The following is a 26,572-nucleotide window of genomic DNA, read 5'->3' as shown; positions in this document are numbered from 1 at the left end:
TATTCAAACTGCAATATAGAGACAAGGAAATGGAAAGTAATAAAAATTAAGAGACATGGAGGATAGAGTAAGAATGTCAAGTCTACTCAGAATTCTGGAGGAGAAAAGCATGGAAAAGAATGTGGCAAAGGCAATATTTGAAGAGATAATGACAAAGAACTGATGAAAAATACCAATCTACAAATTCAGAAAGCTAAAGAATCCCAAATAGAGTAAAAAGAAAATAAGAAATTCACACCTAGGCATCTTTTTTTTTTTTTTGAGTCTCAGTCTGTTGCCCTGGCTAGAGTGCCATGGCGTCAGCCTAGCTCACAGCAACCTCAAACTCCTGGTCTTAAGGGATTCCTCTGCCTCAGCTTTGCTGAGTAGCTGGGACTACAGGCAGGTGCCACCATGCCCAGCTAATTTTTTCATATACATTTTTGTTGGCCAATTAATTTATTTCTATTTTTAGTAGAGACTGGGGCTGGTCTTGAACTCCTGATCTCGAGCTATCCGCCTGCATTGGCCTCCCAGAGTGCTAGGATTACTGGTGTGAGCCACCGCACCTGGCCCTAGGCATCTTTTAAAGAAACTACATAATAGCAAAGGAGAGAGGGGTCTTAAAGGCTATCAGAGAAAAAATAAAAGATGCCATCTTTCATAGATAATTAGGCTGTTAGCTAATTTCCTGAGTGTAACAGTGACAGCCAGAAGACAGGGAATAATATTTTCCAAATGCTTAGAGAAATTGTCAACCAAGATTGTATGCCTGGTAAAGAATGGGGCCAAAATCAGACATTTTAAAGCAAAGAAACAGGCTCATGCCTGTAATCCTAGCACTCTGGAAGGCCGAGGGGGGAGGATCACTCGAGATCAGGAGTTCGAAACCAGCCTGAGCAAGAGCGAGACCCTATCTCTACTAGAAATAGAAACAAATTGATTGGCCTACCAGAACTATATGGAAAAAATTAGCTGGGCATGGCGGCACATGCCTGCAGTCCAAGCTACTCCGGAGGCTGAGGCAGGAGGATCGCTTGAGCTCAGGAGTTTGAGGTTGCTGTGATATAGGCTGACACCACAGCACTCTAGCAGGGGTGACAGAGTGAGACTCTGTTTCAAAAAAAAAAAAAAAAGCAAAGAAGCAGTGAAACTTTGTAACCAGCAAACCTTCCTTACTAATGGAAATTCCGATCAATTTTCTTAAGATAAAAAAATAGTGATCAGTGATGTAAGATCTGAGATTGAAGAAGGTTTGAAGAGCAAAGATAGTGGTAAATCTATGGATATACTGAAATAAATGTTAGCTTTATAAAACAATGATGTATTATTGAGATTTAAAAAGAAGTAAATACATGACAATAGCATCTAACTCAGGACAGGGAGTGATTGAAGTATTTTATAGCTTTTATACTGTTCAAGAGAAAGGTAATACTATTCAGTTATCTTTAGACTTTGCTATGTATGTGTATTTTGAGAGTAACTACTAAAAGAATAGAAATATAAACAACTTATAGGGGAAAATGGAAGTTTAAAAAGGCAAGGAAGAAGTGAAAAATAAATGGAAGGGTGGGATAAAGAGGAGCAAAAATAAAATGTAGAAATAAATCAAAATAAATGTAAATGTAAATCAAAACTCAATGCTTCATTCTGAGAAATAATGTTATATTGGAGTTTTTAAATGCAAGCAAACAAACTTATTGAAACAACCCAAAATCCAGCTGTAATTTTCAAGAGACAGTTGAAACATATGGATATAGAAAGGTAGAAAGCAAAAGGATGGAAAAAATTTATCAGGCAAATTCTAACCATAAAAGAAGTAGTGTAACTGTATTAACATCAGACAATATGAACTTTAAAACAAGAGATAATTAAAGATAGGTCCCTCAATAATGATAAAAGATTTAGTTATTTATAAAGGTAAAAAGAATTCCAAACTTGTATAAGCCTAATATTATAGTTGCCTTAACATACAAAGGATAAAATGATGAAACTATAAGATGAAATTGACAAATCTACCATAATGGGGAGTTTTAGACCTTTCTCAGTAATTGATAAATCAAAAAGACAAAATATTTATGGGTATAAATTAAATTAAAAATTCAGTTTATCAGTTGCACTAGCCACATGTCAAGTGCTTATTAGCTACATTTGGCTAATGGCTGCTATATTGGATGGCACAGAAAGCACTTCTGCATTGCATTGATCTAGAAGACTTGATACAATTAACAGTATTTATAACTGATAAATATTGAACACCACATCCAAGGGGCAGATCTCAGTGTAATCTCTGACCATAATGTAGGTAAATTAGAAATAATTGACAGCAAAATAGCTGAAAAATTGGGTGAGGCAAAGACTTCTTAAACAATATAAACAGCATTAAAAGAAAAAATGTTTAATTGGACTTCATTAAAATTGAAGACTGTTCATCAAAAGACTCTCTTTTAGTCTGCTCAGGCTGCCATAACAAAATACTGTAAACTGGGTAGCTTAAACAACAGAAATCTATTTTCTCACAGTTCTGGAGGCTGGAAGTCCGAGATTACGGTGCTAGCAAAGTTGAGTTCTGGTGAGGGCTCTTGGCTTGCACACAGCTTTCTTGTGGCTCACAGGGCAGAGAGACAGATCTCTCTCTCTCTTCCTTGTCTTGTAAGACCACAGTTCTGTTGGATTAGGGCCCTACCCTTATGACCTCATTTAGCCTTATTTCCTAAAGTCCCTCTTTCCATAATAGTCAGAATTGGGGTAGGGCTTCAATATATGAATTTGAGGATTGTGGCGCTACGGACACAATTCAGTCCATAGTAGACACCACTGAGAGAAAAAGAAGAGAGTGGGAGAAGATATGTGACATACATATATTTGACAAGGACTTGTGCTTAGATTATATAAATAAGAACAAATCAATAATAAAAAGAAAGGACAGAAAGCCAACAGAAAAATGGGCAAAGGGCTGGATGTGTTGGCTCACACCTGTAATCCCAGGATTTGGGAGGCTGAAGCAGGAGGGCCACTTGAGGCCAGCAGTTTGAGACCAGCTTAGGCAACATAATGAGGCCCCATCTCTAAAAATTATAGGAAAAATTAGGCAAACATGATGATGCGCATCTGTAGTCCTAGCTACTCAGGAGGCTGGGGCAGGAGAATCACTTGATCCCAGGAGTTTGAGGCTGTGTTGAGCTATGATGACACCACTCCACTCTGGCCTGGGCAACAGAGTGAGGTTCCTGCTTTAAAAGAAAAAAAAAAAAGGAAAAAGATTCAAACAGACATGTCACGAATAACTTGTCTTAACATATGTTAGGTGTTCAACCTCATTAATTGTCAGAGAATGCAAATTAAAATGTCAGGGAGATATCACTACATATTCACCACAAAATTAAAATAAGAATACTGACAATTCTAAGTGTTAGTGAGAATGTGAAACAGCTGGAACTCTCATACACTGTTGGTAGGGATGAAAATAAATGAGTATAACCTCTTTGGAAAACTCTTTGTCAGAATTCCCTAAAACTGAGCATATGCATGTATGCCTCTGCCCAGCAATTCTGCTCCTGGGGTTGGGCAGAAGGAATATATTCAATAGAAATGCATACATATGTTATTTAAAATATATGTATGAACATTTATAGCAACAGTATTCATAATAACTAAAAATTAGAAACAACTCAGATGGATAAGTAATGGTATATTCATATACTTATATACCATAAAAAGCAATAACAATGAACTATAGCTATATGCAACATGGATAAATCTAATCATAAATGAAGGGTAGAAGTGAGACACAGAAGAATATAGGTATGATTCCATTTTTATGAATTTTTCAAAAACAGGCAAAACTAGTTTATGATTTCTATCTCTGATGATATAAATCAAGATAGTAGTTATCTGTGATTTGAGGTAAAGGGATGGTAACTAGGGGAGGGACAGTATGGGATATTGGTAATGTCCTTTCTCTTAACCTGGGTGTTGGTTACCTTAAGTGAGTTCACTTTGTAGACATTCATTGAATCAAACACATTCGATGTATGTACTTTCCTGTGCATATGTTTTTCTTCAATAAAAACTTGATTTAAAGAAATGGTAATACTCTTTTTCTTAAACTGAGTGGTGTGTACACAGTATTTGTTTTATGGTGTTTTATATGTTGCCTATATTTTATAAATATTTTATTCCTGTTCAATATTTTAAAAAATATAAAAAGTAGTCAGTGCTTCATTGCTAATCTGAGCATCTCCTGCACCTAGCACAGTGCCTGGGTCATTATAGGTATTTATTAACTATTTGTTCCATGGAACAGAAGTAGGCTGGTCATTTCCTTTTGCCTTACAACAGCTGATTTTTGACCCATTTATTTATAAATAATTATTTCTACTCATTTCTAAATAATATAATATGTTGTAAATAGTGCCATTATATTGTGCTTATATTTTAGTAAGCTGAATTTATTAAATTAAATGAGAAACCTCAATATTACAAACACACATCATGAATTATTAGCATGTTATGTTTATTTATAGTGACTCAAATTAACACTAGCAATTTAGATAAATATAATATGGACTTACCAATGTTAAGTCAATAGATTATGCAGCTTCGCAGATGTGAAGTTTATTAGGCCTTCTAATATTCTCAGTTGTCTCACTGCTTTTTCATTTGTTTTTGAGCAACTGGAATTACAGCTGACTTTTTCCATAAAATCAAATATTCTTTCCTCTGCTGCCTCTTGCCTCTTTCCTGTCTTGTATTTCTACTTTCTGCATTTTACCTGAATGTCCTGATTCTTGTTCTTATTAGGTTTGCAGTTTCTCACTGGGACTGGGGAGAGGCTGTAGGCCTTGGATCTTCATTCTGATTCCTTCTCTATGGATTTTTCCCCTTTCTCTTTTCCCTTCAAAACAACATGTGCAAAGGTTTCATCAGGATGTTGAAAACTTAAAAAAAAAAAGCTTTACTAGCATTTTGAGTTCTTTAACATTTGTAGAAAACTTTTCAGAGTAAGAGTACTATGTCACTGAATAAGAAGATCTTAAATGGTATTTTACAGTTTTGAAAACACCTTCACAGATCTTTTGTTAGATTCTCAGAGCAACCTTATGAGTTGGCACTCTTAAAATTCAGTTCAACAAACAAAATTCAACTAACAGAAAAACTCACAGCTAACTTCTTGCTTAATGGTGAAGAATGAAAGCTTCCCCCTTTAAGATTAGGAAAAAGAAAGATACCTGCTCTCACCACTTCTGTCAGATAGGGCAGTTAAACAAGAAAAAGAAAAGGCATCTCTATCAGAAAGAAGTAAAACACTCTATTTGCAGATGACATGATCTTTTATATAGAAAAATCCTAAAGAATTTACCGAAAAAAACAACAACCTAAACTATTGGTGCTAATAAACAAGTTCAGTAAAGTTGCAGGATATAAGATTATATCTAAAAATCAGTTGCATTTCTATACACTAACAATGAACAATCTGAAAATGAAATTAAGAAAATTCTATTTACAATACCATCAGAAAGAATAAATTACTTATGAATAAAGTTAGCCAAAGAAGGGTAAAACTTGTACACTTAATACAAGTTTATTTTACTTAATATGTTGAAGAAATTAAAGATCTAAATAAATGGAAAGATATCCTGTGTTTATGGATTTGAAGACATTAAGATAGCAATACTCCCCAAATTGATCTACAAATTCAATGCAATCCCTATCAAAATTCAACTGCGTTTTTCCTTAGAAATAGACAAGCTGATCTTATAATTTGTATGGAATTGCACAGCCATTTTAGCCACAACAATCTTGGGGAAAGAAGAACAAAATTGGAGGACTCACACTTCCTGATTTCAAAACTTACTGCAAAGCTATGGTCAGCAGGATGGAGTGGCACTGGCATTAGGATAGTCATATAAACCAATGGAATCAAATTGAGAGTCCAGAAATCAATCCATATATTTGTGATCAATTGATTTTTGGCCAGGATGCCAAGACCATTCAATGGGGAAAGAATATTCTCAACAAATGATGCTGGGTCAACTGGATATCTACATAAAAAGAATGAATTTGGACCCCTACCTCATACCACATACAAAAATTAACTCAGAATGGATCAAATACCTAAATCTATTAAATTCTTAGAAGGAAACATAGGTGAAAATCTGCATGACCTTGGATTAGCTGGTGATTGTTTTAGATACGACATAAAGCACAAGTCAAGTGAAGACAACCCACAGAAGGAGAGAAAATATTTGCAAACCATATATCTGATAAGTATACATATTATATATTATTCATATAATATATACACACTAGTGTATATTCTAGTATCCAGAATATATAAAGAACTCTTATAACCTAACAACAATAATAAGACAAACCAGTTTAAAAATGGGCAAAGTATTTGAATAGACATTTCTCCAAAGAAGATGTACAAATGACCTCTAAGCATATGCAAAGATGCTCAACATCATAGTCATTAGGGAACTACAAATCAAAACCGTAACAAGAGATACCACTTCACACCCACTAGGATGGCCATACTTAAAAAAAAAGACAATACATTTTGGTAAGGAAGTAGACAAATTGGAGCCCTCATTTATTGCTGGTTAGAATGTAGAACAGTATAGCTATTGTGGAAGACATTTTGGCTGTTCTTCAAAAAGCTAATAAACATAGAATGACCTAGCAATTCTACATCTAGGTATGTACCCAAAAGAATTGAAAGCATATGTTCATACATGAACTTGTACATGGATGTTCATAGCAGCATTGTTCATAATAGCTTAAAAGTGGAAACAACCCAAATATCTATCAGCTGATGAAGTGATAAACAAAATGTGATATAATCATAACAATGGAATGTTATCCAGCTATAAAAAGGAATGAAGTACTATTATATGCTACAGTACAGATGAACCTTGAAAAATGCTAAATGAAAAGCCAGTCACAAAAATGACATTTTATGATTCAGTTTATATGAAATGTCCAGAATAGGCAAATTCATAGAGACAGAAGTAGATTAGTAGTTACCAGGGAATGAAGGGAGGGGAGAATTGAGACTAACTGGTAGAAGGTACAGGGTTTCTTTTGGGGGTGATGGAACTGTTCTGGAATTAGATGGTACTGATGATTGTACAACATAGTGAATATACTAAAAACCACCAAAGTGTACTCTTTAAAATGATGAATTTGTGTTATGAAATATATTTCAAAAAATGCTAATAAAAATCCAACTAACATGTATTGCATTTCTACTGGAAGGCACAGGAGAGTCAGAACATAGAATCCTGTGGGAAATTCATGCTATTCAATTAAGTCTAGTGGCGAGGCAGCCTGTAATAAGTAGTAATAAGACTCTTGAAGAAGCACAAACAAGGGAGATATACAGTCTTACTAGGAACAAGGGAGTTTCATAAACTTGGCTTTGCAAGGTAGGAAAGATTTTCATAGGTAATAGGAGTTTAGAATAGGGAATTAAGGCAAAAGGAATAGGGTGAGTGAGGCTTGGAATTTAGAATACGAAGTACATGGGGTTGGAGTGGGATATTGAGGTAGATGAAGTAGAAAAATAAGGATAGGTCCTGCATAGGTGGCTGTATCTTGATAAGGAGTTTGGGCTTTATTATTTAGGAATCACGGTTTTGGTTTTAGGTCATGTCTGGTGGCTGAGGGAGGAGAAGAAAAATTAGAGCCAGGAAAACATGTTAGGCTCCTGCAGTGTTTTGGAGAGAGGTGATGTGGCTGACCTAGGTTATGGTTGTGAGGCTGGAAGGGAGGAATCAAATGCAAATGACAGTGTAGAAGTAGAATTAGTAGGTCTTAGCCCTTGATTGTTTATGAGTGTATGGTGGTAGGGGGAAATAGTTTGTAAAGGGAAGAATAACTCTGAAATTTTGAATTTATGATTTAAAGGGTAATGATGGTATTAACAGATGAGGAGGAAAGAAGAGATACAAATGAAATTATGAATACTGAGGAAAGGGAGGTGCCACTGAATTTGGCAATTAGACATTGGTGACTTTGAAGACAGCAATTTCAGTAAAGTGATTGCTGGAAAGGATTTCAAAGAATGGTTGAAGATTGCCATAAGTAGAGAAAATGGGAGACAAGGAAGGGAGACATGAGAAGTTTAGTAGTGAAGAGGAGAGAAAGGATGACAGTTTGAAGTGAGAGTAGAATTAAGAGAAGGATTTTTGCTTTTTAAGTCTGCTATGCCTTTCAGAGGAGAGAGGCCCAAGATTCAGGAGAGCCAAGAGGAAGCAGGATGGGATCAAAACTATAGTGGGATCCTTCTGCCTCCTTACACATTTGTGATGTGTGCCTTAAGATGCTTCTGTGACATTAAGAATACGAATGTTGTGATACTTGAATCTGACAAAACTAGACATTAAGACATGCCATATGCATTAATTAAAACAATGTGCTATTACAGAAAACAGACAAATATTAATAATTAATGGAGTAGAACAACCAAACCAGAAATAGAACCAGATATACTTAGGAACTTAATATATGAGATTTAGAATCAGTGGAGAAAGCTGGAAATCACTCAGTGATTGTTTTTTATTTTGATATGTTTCCATTTAGTTTGTTTGCTATACTTTTTTTGTTTTTAAAGAAACAGAGTGCTGCTCTGTTGTCCAGGCTGGAGTACGATCATAGCTCCCTGCAGCCTTGAATGCCTGGGCTCAAGTGATCCTTCCGCCTCAGCCTCCCTGGTAGCTGGGACTACAAGCTTTAACATACAAGCCATTGTGCTTGTATGTTAAACTTTAAAAAAATCATGTTGTATAGTTTAAATATATATTCCTATGATGTTAACCTTCCCTTAATGTAGTATGTGGATTTTGATAGCTATACGGTATTTAATAAGTGGATATGTTGTAGTTTACATAACCATTACTTGAAATAGGAATTTTAGGTTGCTCTTAATTCGTCACTGTAGGGAGCACATTGTACATAGAAGTATATTATATTTAAAATTATTTCCCTGAGACAAGGTTTATAAGTTCAGAATTGTAAACAGTGAAGATGTTTCCCTTACACTTTATCTTTCTACTCAATGGTAACCACTGTTAATAGTTTAGTGTATATCTTTTTTATTAAAATTAAAAAAAAAAACACAAAAAACTTAGGCCTCTGGGAGGCCAGGCAGGAGGATGGCTTGAGGTTAGGAGTTCGAGACCAGCTAGAGTAAGAGTGAGACCCTATCTCTACTAAAAATAGGAAAAATTAGCTGAGTGGGTGGTGGTACTCACCTGTAGTCCCAGCTATTCAGGAGGCTGATATAGGATTATCGCCTGAGCTCAGGAGTTTGAGGTTGTTGTGAGCTAGACTGACACCATGGCAATCTAGCCTGAGCAACAGAGTGAGACTTTCTGTCTCCAAAAAAAAAAAAAAACTTTGCACACTGTTTTGTAACTTTTTAGAAACTTAACACCGTATTGCTGTATTGTGGACATTTTGCCTTGTCGGTACATACAGTTAGGTTTTATCCTCCCTCTTTCACTTTTTGTGCCCGAGACTGGCAGGCCCATATGGTCAGTAGCCTTGGACTGACTTTCAGAGGTAGATCTCACCATTCTCCTAGTTCTCTGTTATTCCCACAGCTGGAATGAGGACTGCTTGGGAGTAGACTTGTGAGTCTGTTCTTCAGACTTAGTTCTCTCTCTTCCAGTAGGTGTTCCTAACTATGGAAGTACCAAGGTCTTTGTTGCATGGGTGTGGGACCTCATTTTGACCTTGTACCTAAACTATACCTTTCAGTTTCAGCATTTATCCAATCTTTACAATGGGAATTATTAGAGATTTCCCAGCCATTAAAAAAATCAGAACATTATTCTCAATTGTATTGAGGTATAACTTATATACAGTAAAATACAGTCAAGATATACAACATTTCCATCATCTCAAAAACTTCCCACCTGATTTCTTCACTGGCAATTTCACCCACTGCCCCAGGCAACCTCTTATTTTTTGAGGGGGAGAGGTTACTATACATTAAATTTTCCTTTTCTAGAATTTCATCTAAATAAAAGATGAATAACATAAGATGAATTATTTTTTTTGCATCTGGCTTCTTCACTTAGCATTATGGTTTTGAGGTTCTCCCATGTTGTTGCATATATCAGTAGTTTCTTTTTAATTGCTGAGTGGTATTTCATTGTATGGTTATACCACAATTTGTTTATCCATTCGTCTTTTGGTGGGCATTTGTGTTGTTTCCAATTTTGGGTTATTATGAACACAGCTGCTATGAACCTTTGTATACAGGTCTTTTTGTGGATATATGTTTTCATTTCTCTTGACTAAAAACCTAGGTATGCATTTGCTGGGTTACATTAGCTTTATAGGAAACTATATCATATCTTTGCCAATGTTTAATCTTGTCAGCCTTTTATATTTTTCTTTGCACGGTATTTTCCCAAAAGACCAAAATAGGATATTTTTTTCTTTTTCAATATAAACTTGTAAAGGAATTTTAAGACACTAAGGGATGCCAGGAGGTTCATCTGTGTGAATAATCATTGGTCTGAGATGGAGAATATCAGGGTATCTATAAAGGGCCTTAAGCTATAACTAGATAACTTGGGGAAAAGTGTTACAGGATGTACAAGTTTGACTTATTTCTACCCCATCACTTCTAGTCCCATATGACTTCAGAATTTTAACAGAAGTTATTATATAAGAATTTATAGCACTGAGGGATTCCATGGGCCTGCAGAAGGGTATTCCTGGTGGCCTTTCTTGTGTTGCTCTAGGCCAACACTATACAATGAAACTTTCTGCATTTTAGAATCATACTGTTTAATAACTACTAGATATATATGACTATTAAAATTAATTAAAATTAAATCCTCCCAATGAAAATTCCCCCTCATTAAATCCCCCCAATTTTTTAATGAAGAGAAGTAAATTCTCTTTCTTCACTTTAAAGGCTCTCAAATAAATAATTATATGATTATACCACTAAATTTTCCATAAAGGTTAGTTGAAATTTTCATTCTTTGGAGTAGCAATAAGTTTATAATTTTTGACATTTCAGGTTGTTATAATGAAGACATTTCTACAGCCTTCAGAGAGTTAAATGTTCTGGTAACTCAGACAACTAAGCTTATATAAAATTTTGTATTTTCATTTCTTAATAGCTGCATAGCCCTAGTGGTTGGCTTTTATTATTATTTCCTAGAGGCAAGGTCGATGTTAGAAAAATTGTGGAATTTTCCCTTGGCATTACTGTAGCGAGTAGACAGCTACTATTAATAGGGATTTGTACTTTGTTAAAAAAAAAAAAATGTGATACCCTGCTTAGCTTATCATAAAAACACAGATGCTTCTAGATTCCAGTAGGGAGCCTTTTGCTCACAGCATCTGTTTTAGTTGGCCAGCCAGATGACTTCTACAGATTTCTCCACTCTTTTTGAAGGACACTTAACAAGTAAACAAGTTTATAAATGAAAAGGTTAACTTAGCATTTTGTAAATTTTTTATTACTTTGGCTATATGAGTTCTGTTTAATTTTGAACTATTACGTCATTTTAGTTTAATTGTATTACTTCCTAAATAACCTTGAGATGATCAGTTCTTTGTGTATATGTTTTTTGGATTGTTTATTCTGTAGTTGAGACTGATTTGTATTGATCTTTAAGTTTGTGTGTTCAGTAAGTGTTTAATGAATACTCACTGTATGCCCTGTACTAGCCCTGGCAGTTATAGATATGAGCAAGATATAGTCTCAGTCTTTGAGAAGCTTCTTGTCTAATATGCAGTGCAAACATGGAGACAGACAATAAAAATGTACTCAGCTGTTTCCATTTGAAGTTTGAAGTTTATCAGTCTAGTGGGGAGAGGTAGGTGTCAGGAAGGCCTCCTAGGAAAAGTAATATCTAAACTGAGAATTGTAGATGAGTAGGAGTTGGCCAGGCAAGGGGACAGGGTTAAGAGGGAGAGAATATCAAAAAAAGAAGCTTGCACATGAAAGAGACCATAGGAAGGTAGGAAACCAAAAAAGTTTGGTACATTTTTGTCAGATAGCTAGTTAAGTTGTGTCTTGGGCAAAATGCTGTCGCATTCAGAAAGCAGACTTGTGCCCTAGACTTTATTCATCTCATGTGATTACCAAACATTTGATCATGAATCCCATAGTAAAAAATATTTTGATTATGTACACTCAATATATATCCCTGTTATTTTATAGATAATAGTACTAATAGTTTATATATGGTAAAACATAAATACAAAAAAGAAAAAGGATAAGTTAAAGATGAAGTATATAATATTCTCATAATAATTTTTATTAATACAGAAAGCAAAGTGGTATATCATTATTCTTTAAAATCTTGGGTTAATATTTTGTGATACAGATGTTCAGAGAGGGCTGTTTCCAAAATGGGAGAATTTGGCTGTACTTTTGAAATCATGATATTCTTTTTTTTCCCCAAATTTAACCACTGTTTTTGGAAATGTTTTATTGAAATGTGGCTAGTAAATTTCCATCTGTCTATTAGTTTTCCTTGCAAATTAAACCAAATGTATCATACTTTAATAGTGCTAATAAATGGGTTAAAAAAGTCACTATCTTTATTTGGATGATTTTTTTGAAAGGTTAGAATATTCTGTTTTTAACTTTTTAAAGCATGCAGATATGAGTTTTGGGGTTTTTTGTTTGTTTTTAGATAATATATATTGTTTCCAACAGTAGAATTAATTAGCAATGGAAATGTTTTCACATACCCAATTTTGAAATGCTCTATTCATTAAAACAGGTCTTTTTTCCTTTTTGTTTTTTTGTTCTGGAAAAGCTAAAACAGATTCTAACATGTTGTTGAAACATTTTCATATTATAGGGGCAGAGTGAGGTTTTTTGTTTTTTAATATCTTCTTGGTAGCATATTACTTACAACCTCTTCAGAAATATTTAGCAAGTTTGGAACACTAGTCTTTTTCTAATAGAATTGTGTAACTCATCTATGTTTAACACATCTTTTACCTAGTTACCTTGTGGTAACCAGTGAATCCCTATATGGTTTAAAACCAGAAAAAGGTTGGATAGCTACTTCCTGTCTCTTTACAGACTATAAAAAGATTCTATATTGTGAAGGTCTTGACTTTTGTTTGTTTGTGGGCTCTGTATGTTTGTTTGTTGGGGTTTTTTTTGAGACAGAGTCTTGCTCTGTTGCCTAGGCTCAATTGCAGTGGCGTCATCATAACTCACTGCAACCTCAAACTCATGGGCTCAAGCAATCCTCCTGCCTCAGCCTCTTTTTTTTTTGAGACAGAATCTCACTTTGTTGCCCAGGCTAGAGTGAGTGCCATGGCGTCAGCCTAGCTCACAGCAACCTCAAACTCTTGGGCCTAAGCAATCCTTCTGCCTCAGCCTCCTGAGTAGCTGGGACTACAGGCATGCACCACCATGCCTGGCTAATTTTTTCTATATATATTAGTTGGCCAATTAATTTCTTTCTATTTATAGTAGAGACAGGGTCTTGCTCAGGCCGGTTTCAAACTCCTGACTTGACCCACCTCGGCCTCCCAGAGTGCTAAGATTACAGGCATGAGCCACCGCACCCGGCCTTGACTGTATTTCTAATAACAGAATATATTTGACATAATTTTGTTTTTTGTGTATTATTTCAGCCATTTTTACTATGCTCCATGGCTTTTTGTCTTTTATGGACTCCTTAGCAGTTTTGACACTTACTTTCATACACTTTTGAGAAGTACTAGATTAAATAACATATCATTTTAAACATAAATGGAAAAATTATAGAAGTTTATCTCTTGCTATGAATATTTAAAAGTCTGGCAGATTATGAGGACTTTGCTAGTGTCATTAGGTTATATCTTAAGGCAGAATATACACTTAAGGTGAGGTTCATCTTTAATAAAAATTGGTATAAAATAAATATAAATAGAAGTAATAATATTTTCTTCTTACACACCAAAGGATTTATTTTATAAATGCTTTAAGTGCACATATCCCACTTTAGAGATTACTGCCCTAAACAACTGAGATAATGACAAAACTAGCCTTTTAAAACAAAAGCAAAGCAAAAAGCAATAATTTTCCTCTGTAAATTCATATTTGGTAGAAAAATTTAAGAATAATCAGCTTTGGCTTGAGGTTTGAAGAATGAGCACTTTAGTCATAAATGGACAATGACTGTGAGTGCCTTAGCTCACTAGGAAGCCCTAGAGAATGATGGAAGGGGTTATTGGTTAAATACATTATATGAAGAAATGTTTTGCTGGTAGCTAATGACCAAAAAGGGTGATTGTTATTTTTTTATTTTAAATGTACCCTATAATAATTTTTGTTGAGCAATATTTAGAAGATGGTTTTTCTCAATCTATAGGAGATATGGTTCATAGCCACTTGAGATCTCTAATAAAAAGATACTTTTTCATAATATATATTATAAAATTTACTTCATTGTATTTTTATCAGTCAAGATTCTTTTCTTGAGAGATAGAAAACAAATTTCAAAAAACTTGAGCAAAAAAGAATTTATTGGCTCATAACCAACATTCAGGATTGGTCTCAAGGACTTTAATTTGGTTGCCAGATCTGTGTTTCCAGGTATCTATTAGTTTGTCTGTGTCTCTGACAGTTTTACTGTCTAAGAGTGGAAAGTCTTCCTCCATGTGGGTGTGGCAAGGAAGAGTGCCTTCTAGTGCTTGTAGATACTGTTAGGGACAGGTGCAGGTTAGCAGTGCTAACCATAGGAAAAGAGGAGGGGTGTGAATGTGAGGAGGCCAATGAGCATGTAGAATCAAACCCACAACAGCAGGAATTTGAGGTTAGGGACTTTTCCTGCCAGGCCAGGTACACGTACAGAAACTAGGAGCTCATAACCAAAGGTAACCTTCCTGCCATTAACATACATTAGCATAGTAAAAAAATCACACCCACCAGCCTCATGACAGTTTACAAATGCCCTGGCAATCCTGGAAGTTACCCAATAAGTATATAATTGGGGAGCACCGTTAGCTTCAAGAACACTCTTTTCCCAGAAAAATAATGAATATTCAGCCCACATTTAGCATATCATAAGGTGCAGACATAAAAATAGAAATGTGTTAAGACCAAGACCCCAGGGTCTTCTCTACTCGCAGAGACAGACTTCTTTCCCCTTCTAAAACGGAAATGTCCTTTTGCTTTTTTTTTTTTTTTTTTTTTTCGGCATATTATGGGGGTACAGATTTTAAGGTTTCAATAAATGCCCTTTCCCCCCTCCCCCCACAAGTCTGATTCTCCAGCATGACCATCCCTCAGATGGTGCACATGTCACTCATTATGTATGTATATACCCGTCCCCCTCTCCCCTCCCCCCTCCCCAATACCCTGTTACTGTAGTACCTATGTGTCCACTTAGGTGCTACTCAGCTAATACCAGTTTGCTGGTGTCCTTTTGCTTTGTATGCTTGAAGCCTGTGATCAAAGCTGCTTGAGTAGAAGTGCTAAGAGTCTTGTCATCACTCTGTTGCACTGGCCTTGCTTGCAGTTTTTCCAAGCAAGGACCCAAAGAACTAGGACAACACCTCTCAAAATGCAACCCTGACAATATAAAATCCCATGAGTGAGACAAATATGTATGGTTGCATGTGTGCTGTGATTGGCAGTCCCACAAAACAACCTAAAATGGGGAAGGAACAGTTTCCCAAAGGAAGGGTTTGCTATTGCTACAGAGGAAGAGATGTTGGAAGTTAAAAACAAAAGATGTTCACCACAGCAGTGATAGTGATAAAGAATAGAAGACAGGAAGGCATAAAATATTCTTTTAAGGTAATAAAACATGACTTAATTTTCTTTTCCTAATCATTGATTCTTATAGAGTATGCAAGCTGCAAGATGTCCTACAGATGAATTATCTCTAACCAACTGTGCAGTTGTGAATGAAAAGGATTTCCAGTCTGGCCAGTGAGTATCTGACTTTGTTTTCTTTAACTTGCTAAGTGGTATTTTAGAAACTTTCATAAAGTTATTTTTAGGAAACTTTTGAAAATAATTTTTTATTTTTCCTGAGTTGGAAAATGGAGCAGATGAGAAAAAGTTATGTATTTCAATCATTACTTTATCAAACTTTGGTAAGTACTGTATAATGTTTTTAAAATCCTATACAGCTTTTTATATATAACTTTTTATTTTTCACTGATTTTCTTAGCAGAGCTAAATATACTCGTTATATGAATCATATATAGCATGGTTATTAGGTGTTTGGCTCTGGAGTTAGATTGACAGAATTTGGATCCCGGCTCTGTCAGTTACAATCTAGGTGACTATGGATAAGTTATTTACCATCTCTGTGCCTCCATGTCCTAATCTGTAAAATGGAGATAATGATAATATCTTCCTCAAGAGTAGTTGTGAAAATTAAGTTACATAAATAAAACACTTAGAACAGTGCCTTGTCTGTTAATAAGCCCTTAATAAGTATTAGCTACTATGATCCATATTACTATAATAACCCAAAAGACATGAAAATTGGAAGAAGCACAACAAATGTGTAGTCCTTAAAGGCATTTTTCACTGTAATTTATTTCACTGATTCACATCACCCACTGCCAGAACTTGTAAAAACCTTGCTACAAGTTCAGTGCTATCCTTATGCTTCTGAGGTTGTGCAGCTAAGGAGATGAAGGGGCTATACCAAGACAATGATAAGAAACAAGGTGGCAGGATTTTAACTATGCTTTTTTTTCTAAAGCTGTTTGTAAAAACCTGAGTTTCACAGAATTAGAATTGCTAATCATCTCTGGTTGTGGGCTTCACAGCAAGAGTCTGTACTACATCATTGTATTAATTTTGTTTCCAGTGCTAAGCATTCTGTGATGCTAAATTGAACATAGAGCTTTCAACAGTTAACTGAAGTATAGATAATCAATGTGAGAATTTGTTTATGGACTCCATTTGCATATGTTAAATGTTCATTGTACACATGAGATTACTTAAACTATAGTATATATGAGGAGCATGTGTTCTAGTGGCAAGTAATATGTATAGCAACATTAACTATTAACATTAAAAATTATAGCACTCTCAAAGATAATTTTAAAAAAGATAGTGAGCTGGGTGCGATTGTGCTCACCTGTAGTCTCAGCTACTCGGGAGGCTGAGGCAGGAGGATCTTTTGAGCTCAGGAGTTCGAGGCCAGCCTGGACACGTAGCGAGACCCTCTCTCTTTAAAAAAAAAAAAGTGCTGTTGCATAACGGAATATGAAACTTCTATCTCAAGCATAGTCCTTGTTAGTTATTTGGTGTAGGAGATTATCGTGAGATGACTATTTTATTTATGGGTAATTTCTGAGCAGGGAAGTAGAACAAAATTATTTGAAATAGTAAATATTGATATCTATACGGAAGCTGATATATTTGGGGAAATTTTTTATTTTGCCATCTTTTTCATTTTATAGGTGGTTATTGTTTCAGCCTGTTGAGAGAGTCTGCAAAGTGATTTAATGAATAGTCCTAAAAGCTAACTTTTGGGGTTTTCTGACTGCTATATCCTACTTCTTCTTTCTTTGGTTCTCCTACCTTTATTCTATGAGGATGTGCAATAATTTTCAGGATTGGAAATTCATCTAGTTTTTGCTTGATATCAAGGACTCTGAATCGCTAGCTTCAGTTTTATATAAACTAGAAATGTAATGATATTGATATTTGGGATGAACTCTGTTGAACTTGGCTGGATTCTACTTTGTTATATTTTTAATTTTTTTTCTTTCCAATAGCCTTTTTTTGGAAGCATGATAACTTGGCTGGATTCTACTTATTGTGTGTTTGTTTGGCCCAAGATGCTCCTTTATGTCTGGAAAACATTTTGAATCGCTGACAGTTTTTAGAAACTAAATTGTTCTTTTCCTTCAAGACTCATATAATGCCATATTTCCACCTGATACTTATCAAACATCAGTTTGGAAAGAAACACATTTGAAAATTATGTTCTTTATTTCCTTTGATATGGAATCCTGACCATGTTTCTGTCTTATAGGCATGTGGTTGTGAGGACTTCTCCCAATCACAGGTACACATTCACACTGAGGACTCATCCATCAGTGGTTCCAGGAAGCATTGCATTCAGCTTACCTCAGGTAACTCAGAGGTTAATTTATTCTCTTCTCTTCTCCTTTTTTTTTTAAGCCAGTCAAATTTAGCAGTGGGGGGTTGAATACAAACTTTAGTGACACTAATGTTAATAAGTTCTGACAACCCACTACCATGGGACCAGCCTCTTCTATTCTTAAAATTCATAAAAGAGTCAATTCCTTTTAAGCAAGCATCACCCTATAACAGATTCATATTGAAGAAAAACATCCAGTTGTTATACAAGGAATTTAAAGACATATTCTTAATTGTCAATTTTTACTGTGGCTACCTTTTATTGCCTTGATTATTTTTTAAAAACAATTCAGCAGTAATATCAGTCAGCTATCAGAGTGTCAAGTTATTTTAATATTAACTTTCAGGGTAACAGAAAATATATAAAATATTTTATTTGTAAAATTGACATCTAATAGTCATGATTTTATAATGCAGTGGTGTCATACTGAAGAATATGAAAAGAACTTCAAATCATAACCTAACTCACTGGGCCCCCCCCCCTCAACTAGAAGGCTTATGATTACAGTTATAATTCTTGGTGGATTCTGTGGAATTCATAGAATTAGATTGCTTAGCACTGTCATAGAAACATAATACATGATATAGGAGCACTATAAATAATAATCTGCATTCTCTTCTCCTTTGTCATCTTACTCAGGCTGCTGACCCCACAGTCCTGAACAATGTAAAGGCAACTTGGAGATTTAGGGAAAGGGATCAAACACTCATTTAAGAACTATGTAAGAGCTCTTAAAGCTCTCAGAAATTGTGGGAAATTTTTACTCACTACTCTTTTCTCTGTTTGATGCCTCTCTATTATCAGGACCACTTTTCACATTTGTCTGTTTCTATGAATTAAAAGATTGTGATATTCCAGGGTTCACTGGCTTTTATAGAGCCCCATTTAGGATTCTGGTGGCCAGAAATAACTTGAGGTGTGGCCATTGCTCCTTGTCTCTCTGTTTTATAAAAATTCTTTCCCCACAACATTCACTATAGTCCAGGCACTGTTATCCAATTCTCAAAACAACCCCATAAAATAGATACATTGTTATTATCCCCTGAGGTTTTCTTTGGGATTGAAGTCCAGAACCTAAATGTGGATGGGCTTAACCAGCATGCTGCTACATTTCAGGTTGTCTACATATGGGATGGGAATTTACAGAGAGGTCTTCTAGGTTAGGTGAAGGGCAGAGAGGAGGAAGATGGGACCTATGGTTAGAAAGTTCGAAGGGAGCACAGTTGTTGCACATATTCACAATGGAGCATCTTCTAAACTATCCACCACAAAATACACAATGCTCAGATAAGTAGGCAAACTATTGATTTTCAGCCAAAAATTATTTTTCTCACTATTCTTTGGAGTGTTATCGGTAATCACTAAGTTTGAATCTAGCAAGCCAGCCCCCCATTCCTGCCTAACCACAGTGTGGTCTGTCTCTGTATATTCTTGCCACTGTAACCAGACAGGATTTGGAAGAGGCTCAAATCTAGCTGTAAATGTCTAAAAATCTTCTGGCTGGTACACAGAGTACTCTTGGTCATGTAATCATTTGATTCCCTGCTTGGATTTCAATATAGAATATCTGACCAGTTTTTTAACTAGTTTTCATGAATTGAATGTCTTACTTTTTGTGATACTATAACAAATAGTAAAACTAACTGCAGAAGTAGGTTTAGAGCACTGAGGTATTATCTGATATAAGACCTTTAGGAGCATCATATTGTACAAAGGAACATCCTACTGAGTGGTGCCAGCTTTACTGTAAGAAGGCAAGCTTTGTATGTTTGGGGACAGATGTTCAGATATAATCTATAGCATATGCAGTAGTTTCCTAGGGCTACTGTAACAAAAACCCTTAAACTAGGTGGCATAAAACAACAGAAATTTATCCTCTCACAGTTCTGGAGACTAGAAGTCTGAAATCAAGGTGTCAGTAGGGCCATGCTCTCTCTAAAGGCTCTAGGAAGAATCTGTTCTGTGCTTAGCTTTTGGTGTTGCTGGCAATTCTTGATATCCTTGGCTTGTATTAATAGATGTATCACGTTAGTCTCTGCCTCTGTTGTCATGTGGTGGTGTCCATATGTGTCTGTCAGTCTTTTCTTATAAGGGTACTAGTCACATTGGCTTAAGGCCCACCCTAATCTAATCAATTCCAAATTAATTCAGTGGATTCCTAATTAATTAATTAACCTTAACTTGAATGCATTTGCAAAGACCCTATTTTTAAAAACAGTCACATTCAGAGGTACCAGGGGCTAAGACTTCAAAATATTTTTTTGGAGGGACACAATTCAGCACATAACAGTATACTGTGATTTAGTCTTTGAATGTGTTCCTGAAATTTCTAGAAATTCCTCTTTCCCTAATATTGATGATTTGATTTTAAGTGTCTTTTTTTCTCTATTTTATAGCGAAAATGGGCTGGACTTTCTATTGGGCAAGAAATAGAAGGTAAGTATATTTTTTAGGCACTCAAGGTAGATTTTCTGTGTAATTTTCTCATAGCTATTGAGATTTGTACAATTTTCTGTGACTGGTTGTCAGACCTTAAACATTCATTCTTTTCAGAATACAGGTTAGGTCTATGAGAAGAGGAAGGAAATAGTTGTGATACGTATGTCCCTATCTTTTTTTTCAATGAAGTGCGTTATAAAGTTATCATAGTTCATTAAGAAAGGGCAAGGAAAGCAATTTATGACTTTGAGGGGTTAAAAAAGACTAAGCTGCTTATGGATTATAAGCCAAATAGCTCATAAGCAAACACTGGCATGTCTCTTAGGCAGTATGGCAAAGTTGGGAAAATGAAGCGTGAATCTTCTTTAGTCACATAATTTTATGTCAACTTTAGGGAAAGGAAAGAAACAATAGGGAAAGGAAAGAAAATACAAGTGTAATTAAGCCAGCTTTTTTTTTTTGGCTTGTCTTTAAAACTTAGAAAAAAGGCTGGGTGCGGTGGCTCACGCCTGTAATCCTAGCACTCTGGGAGGCCTAGATGGGCGGATCACTTGAGGACAAGAGTTTGAAACCAGCCTGAGCAAGAGCGAGACCCCGTCTCTACTAAAAATAGAATGAAATTAATTGACCAACTAAAAATATATACACAAAACATTAGCCGAGCATGGTGGCACATGCTTGTAGTCCCAGCTACTCGGGAGGCTGAGACAGTAGGATCGCTTGAGCCCAGGAGATTGAGGTTGCTGTGAGCTAGGACGCCATGGCACTCACTCTAGCCTGGGCAACAAAGTGAGACTCTGTCTCAAAAAAAAAGAAAATTTAGAAGAAAAAAATTCATATTTAGAGAAAGGTTGAAAACATAATAAGAGAATTTCTGTATACAACCTTTACCCCAATTCACCAATTGTCATATTTTCTTTATCATTCTCTCTTTCTGTTTCCATGCATACACTTCTTTTCTGAACCGTTTGAAATTAAGTTACAGAAATCATTCCTTTTTACGTCTAATACTTTATTTAGAAATATTTTGTATTCCTGTGAACAAAGATATACTCCTATAGTAAGAACTGCCCACACCCCCCGCCACCAGCCCCGGCAGTGGAAAATTGTCTTCCATGAAACGGGTCCCTGGTGCAAAAAAGTTTGGAGACCACTGCAAACCTCAGGACTCTTGTATCTTGGGACTGACCGTGGTGCTGTCCATGGTACTGCCTGTGGTGCTGCTGAAATTGTTGTGACAGCTTGGTCTTTTCTCTTTAGGAACATAGACTTTAAAATGCATTTGAAAACTATAGTCAATAATGATGATATTTTAGTATACTTATTCAAATTTCTCAGAATGAAGATGATATACATACATATACATATATATGTATGCATAGTATATATACATTATGACATTGTGGTACTGTTCTGGAGTCTTTAATCACAAAATGGTATCATACTGTACAAGTCTTTCTGCAGTATACTTTTTTCATTCAATATTATGTTTTCATGGGCAATCCATCCTTATTAAATATGTCAAGTTTTTATTTTAATAAAAATTGCTGTACAGTATTCCACATTATGAGTATACTACATTTTATTTATTATTCCCCTACTGACCAGCATTTTTCAGTGTTTGACTACTAGAAATTATGTGACAATGAACCTTCCTATAGATCTCTTTTTAGGCAAATGTTCAGAGTATTTGGGGGATAGACACCTGGAAATAGAATTGTTGAATCAATGTATTCATTTTTACATTAAGATTACAACCTGTAAGTATATTCAGTATGTGGAAAAACAGATATGTTCTCTTGCTTATGGAAGTTACTCGAGTAGCACATAACCTGCACTTTCTAGGAAATGTTGAGAAGGAATGTAGCTTCCAGAATTAGAAGCAGAATATTCTGAAACTTTCAGCCAAGATTTGAACTTATTCTTTGATCTTCAGTGCTTTTTCTCTTCTTTCCTTTGGCCTTGTTATTTGGCTTTTGAAATATTTAAAATATGGGTATCTCCCTTTTAATGGGAAACCAAAAGAGAGAAATATGATTACACACCAATTTTATTCAAAGAATTTACAGAAAATCCTGTACATAACTAAAGTGGCTAGAATGTAATAAGTCTAGAACAGAATTTGGAGTATGAAATAACCACAGAGACTTATCTAGTCTAGACTTATTGATTTCCAGATCAAGGTGCAGTGACAAATCAAGGTGCAGTGAACTTCAGTGATTTATTTAGATTCTTCTAGATACTTACTGAATCTATTGAAACACACAGACTCACAGCCCCTTTGAAGAGAACAGCTTTGTTTGCAAACCACTAGACTCTTTGCAACAGGCATTTAATACTGATCAACTGTAAGCTACACTACAGTGATTTGTTTGTTTAGCTTCTTGCTATTTGACCACATTAACTCACAAAAGCACTGTGCCTCTTGTTCAAAGCAAGTGTGAAAAACCATCTTTTATTAATTATGTACTTATGTGAGAACTGTAGGAGCTCTCTTATTCAGTGTGATTGGGACTGGTAGTTAATTGAAAAGTTGGTTAAAAGCCTTTTCTTGGTGTTTTTTTTGGTCCCTAGATTGGAGTTCTGTATTGTCTTTTATGGATAAACTTTACCAATAGTTTCCATGTAAGCCTCTTTGAAATGGATGGAGAACTTAGACCTTTTGAAGCATTTGGGATACAGAATCCTTTTGGATTTTTATGGATTTCATTCCCAATCTTTTCTAATTTTATTGCTCATACCTAGTTGTTTTTTTGTTTTTGTTTTTGTTTTTTTTTTTGAGATGGAGTGTCGCTTTGTTGCCCAGGCTACAGTGAGTGCCGTGGCATCAGCCTAGCTCACAGCAACCTCAGACTCCTGGGCTCAAGCAATCCTCCTGCCTCAGCCTCCCAAGTAGCTAGGACTACAGGCATGCGCCATCATGCCCAGCTAATTTTTTTTATATATATTAGTTGGCCAATTAATTTCTTTCTATTTATAGTAGAGACGGGGTCTTCTCTTGCTCAGGCTGGTTTCGAACTCCTGACCTCGAGCAATCCACCCGCCTCGGCCTCCCAGAGTGCTAGGATTACAGGCGTGAGCCACCACGCCCGGCCTGCTCATACCTAGTTAACAGTATTTTTTTTAGAAGAAACTCTTCCTTTTGTAAGTTTTCCCAAAGGTTTTGACTTAGTTTTATAATGTCAATTCTAGAATGTCAGAATTTAAACAGTTTTTGTAGTATTTAATTACATTGCATAATTACTATAATAAGCATAACTAGCACTGGCAGATTAGGGAATGAACCTAGTTGACCCATAATGTGTAGCAACTCCAGTACGTGAGGAGCCTACGCCATCTGAACATGAGGCAAGCCATAGGCAGATTGGGATATATCAGAGGAATAAAAGTTGGTCAATATTATGGTAAGTCAGCTCAGCAGAGGCTGCTTAATAGAGCTGCTACTGTGTCCTGAAGGGGCCATTGGGAAATTTTAGGACAATTGTCTTTAGGGAACACAAAAGGAAAGTGTATATGCATTAAGCCTTATTGAAGAGCAGAGATAGGCTCTTTTTACTGGATGTAATCAAGTTGCCCTGGTGGGGAAACTCAAATGCAAAATTCCTCTTGAACTTTTCTGGGTAGCTTACTCTACTCTTTTATAATGGTTCCAATACTATATACTGCAGTGTAATATTTTTTGCGTTAAAGGTTTGTTTATAAGCTGACAATTATAAAGCTGATTTAAGAGTCAGAATATTTTCCTATGGAAATGCTTCTTTGTAATTACATATCATTAAGAAAATTTCTTTTAATACCTATTTTTCTAAAAATATGATATATAAACTTTGTTGTACAATTAAAGGTTTTTGATTGAGTAGTTATTACCTGATAGGAAATTAAGTGTAATACTTTAATATTTAAATTTATGACATTGTAACCTAAAAGCAATTTTAGAACTTTTTTGTGGCTTGAACAGGAATTTCCTTACCCAGAGCTTTGTATATATGCTTTTTTTGCCTCCTTTGCTATTAGCATGGAGACCATAGGGTTTTTGTTTTTGTTTCATTTAAATTTTGTTCATGAATGTATTAGGCACCTAAAAGACACTGTTAGATGCTCTTAAGAAGAAGAGTTAAAAGCCCTTGTTCTTGCCCTGTTCTACATGCTTTACATGTGGAACTTACTGTGGTTCCCTCAGATATATAGCCATTCAGTAAATATTTTAGTAGTAATGAAAAAGAAATGTTAAACTCTAACTTGCTTTGGAGCAAATCCTCCTAGTAAACATTGTTTCTTAAGCCTTTCACCTGCCCCCTATCCTACTTTCTTAGGGTAAAAGAATTCACTCACCTTTCACCTTAGCTCTTTGTTGTGTCAGACAGAAATCTTGTTTGGAAACAGCATGCTTAGTCCACTGGGGCTTCCCATACTGTCATTTTGTCCTCTGTTGAATGAGAAGGAGGAAGATGCAGAGGCCATGTGGAAAAGATTGTGATTTTCCCATAAGAGTGGGGTGAGGGATAATAGCAGAGAGAGTGTGTTGTTCAGTATTTTCTGATTAATTCAAAGGGGGAAGAAAATCTCTAGTGGTTATTATTATTTTTTAAATCTGTACGTGTGTGTCCCTCCAATGAAGTCCATTTAAGTCCCCCTTTCATGAAGTTCCATTATGATTCATTTATGTGAAATGTTTAGTGACTAGAATGATAGCAAGTGTTTGGTGTCCCTGTGATTTTAAAAAATGCTTCTTTTTTTCTTCCTAGTCTCCTTATATACATTTGACAAAGCCAAACAATGTATTGGCACAATGACCATCGAGATTGATTTCCTGCAGAAAAAAAACATTGACTCCAACCCTTATGACACCGACAAGATGGCAGCAGAATTTATTCAACAGTTCAACAACCAGACTTTTTCAGTGGGACAACAGGTAGTTTGAAATTTTCTTTTATTCTTTTAACTTTATAGGTATTCTAATCCCTGCTCTTGTCAAAATTAATTTTTTCTAAAAAAATGAGAGGAACTTTGCATATGAACAGGCATATCCAAGATGAGTGATAAAAAGTGAAGTAGATGTGTTTACTGAACCTCTAGAAGTCTGTTCAGAAAAATTCTAGGGTAGCTTTTATGTTAAAATGTCATATATATGGACTAGAGAGTAGAACAGTAATTTAAAAAAAAAAAAAAAAAAAATGTCATATATAGGGCCGGGCGTGGTGGCTCACGCCTGTAATCCTAGCACTTTGGGAGGCCGAGGCGGGCGGATTGCTCAAGGTCAGGAGTTCGAAACCAGCCTGAGCGAGACCCCGTCTCTACCAAAAAATAGGAATAAATTAATTGACCAACTAAAAATATATATACAAAAAATTAGCCGGGCATGGTGGCGCATGCCTGTAGTCCCAGCTACTTGGGAGGCTGAGGCAGTAGGATCGCTGAGCCCCGGAGATTGAGGTTGCTGTGAGCCAGGCTGACGCCACGGCACTCACTCTAGCCTGGGCAACAAAGTGAGACTCTGTCTCAAAAAAAAAAAAAAAAAAAAATGTCATATATAATGATAGCAATTTTTCCCTCTGCAAATTTGGGAACACTACAGACATATGTATCTGTAATTTCTTTTCTTATTGTAGGACATTTATTTTGTCTCTGGCATATCTTTTTCTTTCACTAATATAGTTCTGTGGAAAAGTAGTTCTGAACTTTTATGGGTTACAGACTTATTTGAAAATCTTAAGTAAATTATTAATATGTATATATATTTTGAAGTTTCTTAGGGAAACTGAAACCCCAACTTTCTCTCATTGAAAACATTTTTGATAGTCTCTTTTTTGGACTTCAGTTAATACATTGTTAACTTCCTAGGAAGAAATTCTTTTTAAAATTTTACTTAAAACTTTAATGTGTGAGTTCATAAATTGTATACATAAATAATTATTACTCTTTTGACCTTAACATAACACTTGTCCCCTTTGTGACTTTCTTAATTATTCCTGACTCCTCCCTTATACCTTATACCTCCTACCTCCATAGCAGTGATTCTCAAAGTGTGAACCTTG

At 35.5% G+C, this 26,572-nt stretch overlaps 1 protein-coding gene across 2 annotated transcripts in view; it reads left to right on the top strand.

Moving 5' to 3' along the window:
- NSF (N-ethylmaleimide sensitive factor, vesicle fusing ATPase) overlaps positions 1 to 26,572 on the top strand; it is a 145,026-nt gene that overhangs the window by 10,015 nt on the left and 108,439 nt on the right. For both annotated transcript variants that reach the window (XM_012751065.2, XM_075994646.1), the window contains exons 2-5: positions 15,813 to 15,898; positions 17,970 to 18,069; positions 20,495 to 20,534; positions 25,283 to 25,449. In XM_012751065.2, the coding sequence (XP_012606519.1) occupies positions 15,813 to 15,898; positions 17,970 to 18,069; positions 20,495 to 20,534; positions 25,283 to 25,449 (393 nt within the window). The remainder of the gene's footprint in view (positions 1 to 15,812; positions 15,899 to 17,969; positions 18,070 to 20,494; positions 20,535 to 25,282; positions 25,450 to 26,572) is intronic.

Source organism: Microcebus murinus, chromosome 18, assembly GCF_040939455.1.
Source record: "Microcebus murinus isolate Inina chromosome 18, M.murinus_Inina_mat1.0, whole genome shotgun sequence".
NCBI lineage: Eukaryota > Metazoa > Chordata > Mammalia > Primates > Cheirogaleidae > Microcebus > Microcebus murinus.
This window is presented reverse-complemented; position numbering and strand designations above follow the sequence as displayed.